The sequence below is a fragment of the Catharus ustulatus genome, chromosome 31 (assembly GCF_009819885.2).
Source record: "Catharus ustulatus isolate bCatUst1 chromosome 31, bCatUst1.pri.v2, whole genome shotgun sequence".
Taxonomy (NCBI): domain Eukaryota; kingdom Metazoa; phylum Chordata; class Aves; order Passeriformes; family Turdidae; genus Catharus; species Catharus ustulatus.
Genome location: NC_046251.1, coordinates 666,810 through 675,000, shown reverse-complemented (window position 1 = coordinate 675,000; position 8,191 = coordinate 666,810). Strand labels below are relative to the sequence as shown.

Below are 8,191 nucleotides of genomic sequence, written 5' to 3'. Positions count from 1 at the left end.
CAGGGTGAGGGGCACAGTTCGGGGTCCTGGCAGGGTGAGGGGCTCTACCCAAGGTCCTGGCAGGGTGGGGGGCTCGATTCAGGGTGGGGGGCTCAGTTCAGGGTCCTGGCAGGGTGGAAGGACACGGCTCAAGGTCCTGGCAGGGTGGGGGGCGCGGTTCGGGGTGGGGGGACAGGATTCAGGGTCCTGGCAGGGTGAGGGGCTCAGTTCAGGGTGGAGGGCCCTGCCCAGGGGTTCTGGCAGGATGAGGGGCTCAGCGCAGGGTCCTGGCAGGGTGAGGGGCGCAGTTCAGGGTCCTAGCAGGGTGGGGGTCACAGTTCAGGGTCCTGGCAGGGTGGGGGGGCTCGGTTCTGGTCCTGGAAGGGTGAGGGGCTCGGTTCAGGGTGGGGGGGCCCTGCCCGGGGGTCCTGGCAGGGTTGGGGGCACAGCCCAAGGTCCTGGCAGGGTGAGGGGCTCGATTCAGGGTCCTGGCAAGGTGGGGGACACATCTAAAGGTCCTGGCAGGGTGGGGGGGGTTGGCTCAGGGTCCTGGCAGGGTGGGGGGCGCGGCTCAAGGTCCTGGCAGGGTGGGGGACACAGTTCAGGGTCCTGGCAGGGTGGGGGGGGTTGGCTCAAGGTCCTGGCAGGGTGGGGGGCTCAGTTCAGGGTCCTGGCAGGGTTCAGGGCCCTTCCCAGGGTCCCCACGCCCCCCCTGTACCCCCTCCCCAGATCCGGAGGCGCCGCCCCACCCCGGCCAACCTGGTCCTGAGCAGTGACCAATCGTCCCCAGGTGGGTCCGAGCGCTGTCCCCGCGTCACCCCCGGCTCGGGGACACAGAGCCTGGGGGGGGGCAGGGTGGACCCCCCACCCCTCCCCCACCCCCTGCTGATCTCCCACCCCCCAATTTGTGCCCCCTCCCCCCGCAGAGATCGATGAGGACCGGCTGCCCAACCCCCTGCTGAAGGTTGGTGACACTGCTGGGGGGGGTTGGGGACACCCAGGGGACACCCCCAAATCTGGGGGACACCCCCACACCCAGGGGACCCCTCCCCCAATGCGGGACCCCCCCCCTGAGCCGCGTCCTCCCCCCCAGTCCGGCCTGGCCATGTCCCCCCGGCAGAGGAAAAAAGTGTCACGCACGACCCCGACCATGAAAGGTACCGGGGGGACACGGGGACAGAGGGGACAGAGGGGACAGAGGGGACAGAGGGGGGACACGAGGGGACACGGGGGAGGACAAGGAGGGATACGGGGGGCAGAGGGGACATGGTGGGGACAGAGGGGACATGGGGACATGGGGATATTGGGGGGACATGGAGGGGACATGAGGGGACACGAGGGGACAGGGAAGGGACAGAGGGGACAGGGAGGGGACACGGGAGGGACATGGAGGGACATGAGGGGATATGGGGGGGACACGGGGGGACATGGAGGGGACATGGGGACATGGGGGGGACAGAAGGGACATGGGGGGACATGGAGGGGCAGGGAGGGGACAGAGAGGACATGGGAGGATATGAGGGGACACGGGGACATGGGGGGGACACGGGGGGACATGGGGGGAGATGGAGGGGACAGAGGGGACACGAGCAGAGAGGACACGGGGACATCGAGGGGATGCAGGGGGACACGGGGGACATGGGGGGGGTCATGGGGGACACGAGGGGACACGGGGACAGAGGGGACATGGGGGGACATGGGGGAGCAGAGGGGACATTGAGGGACATGAGGGGACACGGGGGGGACATGGGGACATGGGGGGACATGGAGGGATATGGGGTGGACGTGGGGGGACATGGAGGGGACACGGGGGACACGAAGGGACACGAGGGGACACAGAGAACAGGGGGTAACACGGGGATGACACGAGGGGACACGAGGGGACATGGGGAGACAGGGGAGGACATGGGGGGACATGGGGGGACACGAGGGGACACAGAAAAACACGAGAGTGACACGAGGGGACACGGGGAGGGCATAAGGGGCAGAGGGGACAGAGGGGACACGAGGGGACATGGGAGGATATGGGGGGACACGAGAGGGACACGGGAGGGACACGAGGTGACACGAGGTGACACCGAGGACCCACAAGGAGGGGACAACCCCCCCCAACACCCCCAGTCCCCTGTCCCCTCCCCCCTTGACGAGCCACACTCCGGGCGTGCCCAACGCCACCGCGGTGCCACCCGGAGCGAGGGGACGGTCACCAGGGTGTCCCCGCGGTGCCACCCGGGCGGTGTCACCGGGAGCGAGGGGACGGTCACCAGGGTGTCCGGGCGGTGGTCACCGGGAGCGAGGGGACGGTCACCAGGGTGTCCCCCGCGGTGTCACCCGGAGCGAGGGGACGGTCACCGGGGTGTCCCCGCGGTGCCACCCGGGCGGTGTCACCCGGAGCGAAGGGACGGTCACCAGGGTGTCCCCGCGGTGTCACCCGGGCGGTGTCACCGGGAGCGAGGGGACGGTCACCAGGGTGTCCCCGCGGTGCCACCCGGAGCGATGGGGACGGTCACCAGGGTGTCCCCGCGGGTGCCACCCGGAGCGAGGGGACGGTCACCAGGGTGTCCCCGCCGGTGCCACCCGGAGCGAGGGGACGGTCACCAGGGTGTCCCCGCGGTGTCACCCGGAGCGAGGGGACGGTCACCAGGGTGTCCCCGCGGTGCCACCGGGAGCGAGGGGACGGTCACCGGGGTGTCCCCTCCCCAGCGCCCCTCCCTGCCCGGCAGAGCTGCAGATGATGGTGGAGCATCACCTGTGCCACCAGCGCCACCAGGACGAGGAGGCGGCTCGGGGACACCGCGGGACACCGAGAGTGGCCTCAGCCCCGGGGGGTCCTGTTCGGGCCAGGGGGGACAGAGTGAGGATGGGGGGAGGGGACGGGGGGGACATGGAGGGGACATGGGGGGCAGAGGGGACACGGGGGGACATGGGGGGGGGCACGGGGGACACGGGGACACGGGGGGCACAAGAGGGGTCACGAGGGGGACACGAGGGGACATGGGGGGACATGGGGAGGACACGGTGGGGACATGAGGACATCGGGGGGACATGGAGGGGTCACGGAGGGACGTGGGGGGACACGGAGGGGACAAGGGGGGGACATGGGAGGGACACGGGGGGGACATGGAGGACACGAGGGGACAAGGAGGGGACGCGGGAGGGACACGGGAGGGACAAGGGGGGACATGGAGGGGACACAGAGAACACGGGAGGGACACGAAGGGACATGAGGGGACACGGGGGGAACAAGGGGGGACAAGGGAGGGACACAGAGGGGACATGGCGGGGCTGAAGGGACATGGGGACATGGAGGAGACACGGGGGGGGACACAGAAGGACACGGGTGGGACATGAGGGGACATGGGGGGGACACGGAGAGGACACGAGGGGACACGAGGGGACACAGAGGGACACGGGGGGGACACGGAGGGGACATGAGGGGGACACGGGAGGGACATGGGGGGGACATGGAGGACACGAGAGGACATGGAGGGGACACGGGGGGACACAGAGGGACACGGGTGGGACATGAGGGGACATGGGGGGGTCACGGGGGGCACACGGGGAGGACAAGGGGTGACAACGGGGGACACAGAGGGACATTGGGGGGACGCGGTGGGGGACACGAGGGGAGACAGAGGGACATGGGGGGGACATGAGGGGTCACAGAGGGGACATGGGGGGACACGAGGACGAGGGGGGGACAAGGGGGGGCAGAGGGGACACAGAGGGGACATGGGGGGGACATGGGGGGGACATGGGGGGGACATGGGGGGGACAGAGAGGACATGGGGGGGACATGGGGGGGACACGAGGGGACACGGTGTGGAGACAGAGGGACATGGGGGGGACATGAGGATACATGGAGGGACATGGAGGGGGACATGTCAGCACGTGCTGTGACATCCACAGGGACACCCGGGGATGGCACCCCCGACACCGGGACCCCCCAGAGCGGGACCCCCCAGAGCGGGGACCCCCCGGGACGGGACCCCCGGGACCCCCCGGCGGGGAGCGCGCTGGGGACAGGAGCCACAGAGAGCCCGGGGACAGCGCGGGACAGTAGGTACGGACTGGGGACAGTGGGGACAGGGGGACAGTGGGGACAGTGGGGACAGTGGGGACATTTTGGACAGTGGGGACACTGGGGACACTGAGGGTTCTGGGGACACTGGGGACATTGGGGACAATGGGGACATTGGGGACACTGGGATGTCACTGGGACACTCCCAGGCACGGGGACAGTGACAGTGACAGGGACAGGGACAGGGACAGGGACGGGGGGTGACCCAGTGCTGTCCCTTGTCCCCACTGTCCCCATGTCCCCCTGTCCCCATGTCCCCATGTCCCCATGTCCCCCTGTCCCCATGTCCCCCTGTCCCCAATGTCCCCATGTCCCCCTGTCCCCTTGTCCCCATGTCCCCATGTCCCCATTGTCCCCCAATGTCCCCATTGTCCCCATGTCCCCACTGTCCCCATGTCCCCATTGTCCCATTGTCCCTTTGTCCCCATGTCCTCATTGTCCCAATGTCCCCACTGTCCCCCTGTCCCCATGTCCCCATGTCCCCATTGTCCCCGTGTCCCCACTGTCCCCATGTCCCATTGTCCCTTTGTCCCTTTGTCCCTTTGTCCCCAGGTGTGGCCGCCGGACCCGGAGACTCCAGCGGAGATTTTTTTTTTTTTTCTTTTTTTTTTAAATTCCATTTTCTAAGATTTTGGGGCCGCCCAAGAATTATTTTAATTTTTAATTTTTAATTTTAAATTTTAAATTTTTAATTTTAATTTTTACCGTCCCCGAGGGTCAGGGCTGTCCCCTCCCCCCGCCCTCCGCGGGGACCTCAGGGCAGGTGACATTGGGGACAACACTGAGCACACAAACCCCCCCTCCCCCCCCCCCCCTCACTGCCACCCTCGGGGTTGTCCCCTGAGCCCCTCCCCCACCTCACCTGTGTCACCTGGGGGGGTCACCTGGGCACTGGGGGGGACAGGGAGGGGACAGGGAGGGGACAGGGACACACGGACACGGCGGGGGAGGGGCACTGGGACCCCTCCCCTCCCCCCCCAGGTGGAATTAAAGGGATCCTTTCCCCCCCCGCCTCCTGCTTGGGCCGCGCCGGGGGGGGAGGGGATGGGGGAGGGGGATGGGGAGGGGGTGGGACCCCCATTTTGGGGGCTGGGGGGGCTCCACGACCCCTCCCCAAAAGATTTTTGGGGGACTCGAGACCCTCTTTGGGTGCTGGGGGGGTCTGGACCCCATTTTTGGTTGCCGGGGGTGCTCCAGGATCATTTTTTGGGTGCTGTGGGTGCTCCACGACCCCTCCCCAAAATATTTTGGAGGACCCGAGACCCCTTTTTGGGTGCTGGAGGGTTCCGGGACCCCTCCCCAAAAGGTTTTTGGGGGGACTCGGGACCCCCTTTGGGTGCTGGGGGGGCTCCACGACCCCTCCCCAAAAGGTTTTGGGGAATTCGAGACCCCGTTTAGGTGCCGGGGGGGCTCCAGGATCCTTTTTTGGGTGCTGGGGGTGTTCCGGGACCCCTCCCCAAAAGATTTTGGGGGACCTGTGACCCCCTTTTTGGGTGCTGGGGGGGTCTGGACCCCATTTTTGGGTGCTGGGGATGTTCCGGGACCCCTCCCCAAAAGATTTTGGGGAATTCGAGACCCCGTTTAGGTGCCGGGGGTGTTCCAGGATCCTTTTTTGGGTGTTGGGGGGGCTCCAGGACCCCTCCCCAAAACGTTTTGGGGAGACCTGGGACCCCTTTTTTGGGTGCTTGGGGGGGTCCAAAAACCCAAAATCCCTTTTGAGTGCCGGGGGGGCTCCAGGATCCATTTTTGGGTGCTGGGGACGTTCCAGGACCCCTCCCCAAAAGGTTTTGGGGGGACCCGAGACCCATTTTTTGGGTGCTGGGGGGGGGATCAGGACCCCTTTTTGGGTGCTGGAGGGTTCCGGGACCCCTCCCCAAAAGGTTTTGGGGGACTCGAGACCCCGTTTGGGTGCTGGTTGGGTTCTGGACCCCATTTTTGGGTGCCGGGGGGGTCTCTGGAACCCCCTTTGGGTGTCAGGGTGGGGGTCAGGACCCCATTTTTGGGTATTGGGGGTGTCCACGACCCCTCCCCAAAAGGTTTTGGGGGACCTGAGACCCTTTTTGGGTGCTGGGGGGGCTCCAGGATCCTTTTTTGGGTGCTGTGGGGGCTCCACGACCCCTCCCCAAAAGATTTTGGGGACACCCGAGCCCCCCTTTGTATCTTGGAGGGCTCCAGGACCCCCTTCCGAGCCGCCCCCTCCCCATTCCACCCCCCCGAGCCCCCCCCTCAGTGTCCGGAGCGTGGCCGTGGTGGCGGCGGCGTTTATTAATGAACTCAATCAATAATTCATTAATTGCTCATTAGCGAGGGGGGGAGGGGGGAGGGGACACATGCGGGGGGGGAGGGGCGAGCTCTGCCAGCGGTGACCGAGGTGGGGACACGAGGGGACACGAGGGGGACACGAGGGGACACGAGGGGGACACGAGGAGGACACGGAGGGGACATTTGGGGACATTTGGGGGACACGGGGGGGTCTAAAAATACAAACACGGGGGTGGGGGAGGGGCACGGAGCCGGAGCCGATGGGGGGGAGGGGTCCGGGATGTTCCCGAATTTTCCTGAGCGATCCCGAAAAATGGAGACTCCCCAAAAAATTCGGAATTTCGGGGAGCGCCCCCCAAAAAAATTCCGGGATTCGCGAGAATTCCCTCCCCAAAAAAAAAATAAAATTCTGGGATTTTGGAGGATGCCCCAAAAAATTCTGAAAATATTTCTGAATTCCCAAAAATTCCCTCCAAAAATTCCGAATTCCCCAAAAATTTCGGGATTTTGGAAAATTCCGAGATTCCCGAAGGTGTCCCAAACATTCCAGGATTCCCAAAGTGCCCCCAAAATTTTGGGATTTTGGGAGATGTCCAAAAATTTCGGGATACCCGAGGGTGTTTCAGAAATTCTGGGATTTCCAAGGGTGCCCCCAAAATTCCGGGATTCCGGAGAATGCCTCAGAAATCTCAGCATTTTGGAGGATGCCCAAAAATTTTCGGGATTTTGGAGGATGGCCCGAAAATTCCGGGATTTCCGAGGGTGTCCCAAAATTCCGGGATTTTGGAGGATGCTCCAAACATTTCAGAATTCCCGAAAATTCCCCCCAAAAAATTCCAAATGCCCCAAACATTCCAGGATTTCGGAGGATGCCCAAAAAAATTCGGGGATTTCGGAAGATGCCCAAAAAATTCCGAGATTCTGGAGGATGCTCCAAACATTTCAGAATTCCCGAAAATTCCCCCAAAAAAATTCCAAATGCCCAAAAAAATTCCAGGATTTTCGGAGGATGCTCCAAAAATGTCGGGATTTTGGAGGATGCCAAAAAAATTCCGAGATTTTGGAGGATGGCCCGAAAATTCCGGGATTCCCGAGGGTGTCCCAAACATTTCAGAACTCCCGAAAATTCCAGGTCGCTGGAAGATGCTCCAAAAATTCCGGGATTTTGGAGGATGTCCAAAAATTTCGGGATGCCCGAGGGTGTTTCAGAAATTCCCGGGATTCCCGAGGATGTCCCCAAAATTCCAGGATTTTGGAGGATGCCAAAAAATTCTGGAATTTCCAAGGGTGCTCCAAAAATTCCGGGATTTCGGAGGATGCCAAAAAAATTTCGGGATTTTGGTGGAAGCTCAGAAATTCCGGGATCACCGGAGCCGGGATTTTGGGGTTTTAGGAAGCGGGGACATTCCAGGGACATTCCAGGGACAATCCAGGGACATTCCAGGGACACTCCAGGGACATTCCAGGGACAATCCAGGGACATTCCAGGGACACTCCAGGGACACTCCAGGGACAATCCAGGGACATTCCAGGGACACTCCAGGGACACTCCAGGGACAATCCAGGGACATTCCAGGGTCGCACTGTCCCCAGCCTGTCCCCAACCCCACCCGCGCCGCTCCGGGCGGGACGTCACTGTCACCTCCCTGTCCCTGTCCCTGTCCCCGGGCCACCCTCACGATGTCACCCTCCGGACCCCAGATGGTGACACAGAGGTGACAGCGCGTCCCCCGCGCTGTCCCCAGCGCCACCGTCCCTGTCCCCAGCGCCCGGAAAAAGCGAATTTAAAAAATCCCGAAGGACCGAGCCCGGCGGGGGGGCCGGGGGTGGCAGTGAGGGGGCGGTGACACCGGTGGGGACAGCCCGGGG

General features: G+C 63.9%; 1 protein-coding gene across 1 annotated transcript in view; it reads left to right on the top strand.

The window, feature by feature from the left end:
* PPP1R1A (protein phosphatase 1 regulatory inhibitor subunit 1A) overlaps window positions 1-5,051 on the top strand; it is a 14,781-nt gene extending 9,730 nt beyond the window's left edge. Inside the window, exons 2-6 of the mRNA XM_033083090.2 lie at window positions 709-769; window positions 906-943; window positions 1,073-1,136; window positions 3,889-4,042; window positions 5,042-5,051. Coding sequence (XP_032938981.1) covers window positions 709-769; window positions 906-943; window positions 1,073-1,136; window positions 3,889-4,042; window positions 5,042-5,051 — 327 coding nt within the window. The remainder of the gene's footprint in view (window positions 1-708; window positions 770-905; window positions 944-1,072; window positions 1,137-3,888; window positions 4,043-5,041) is intronic.
* Window positions 5,052-8,191: the final 3,140 nt, after the last annotated feature.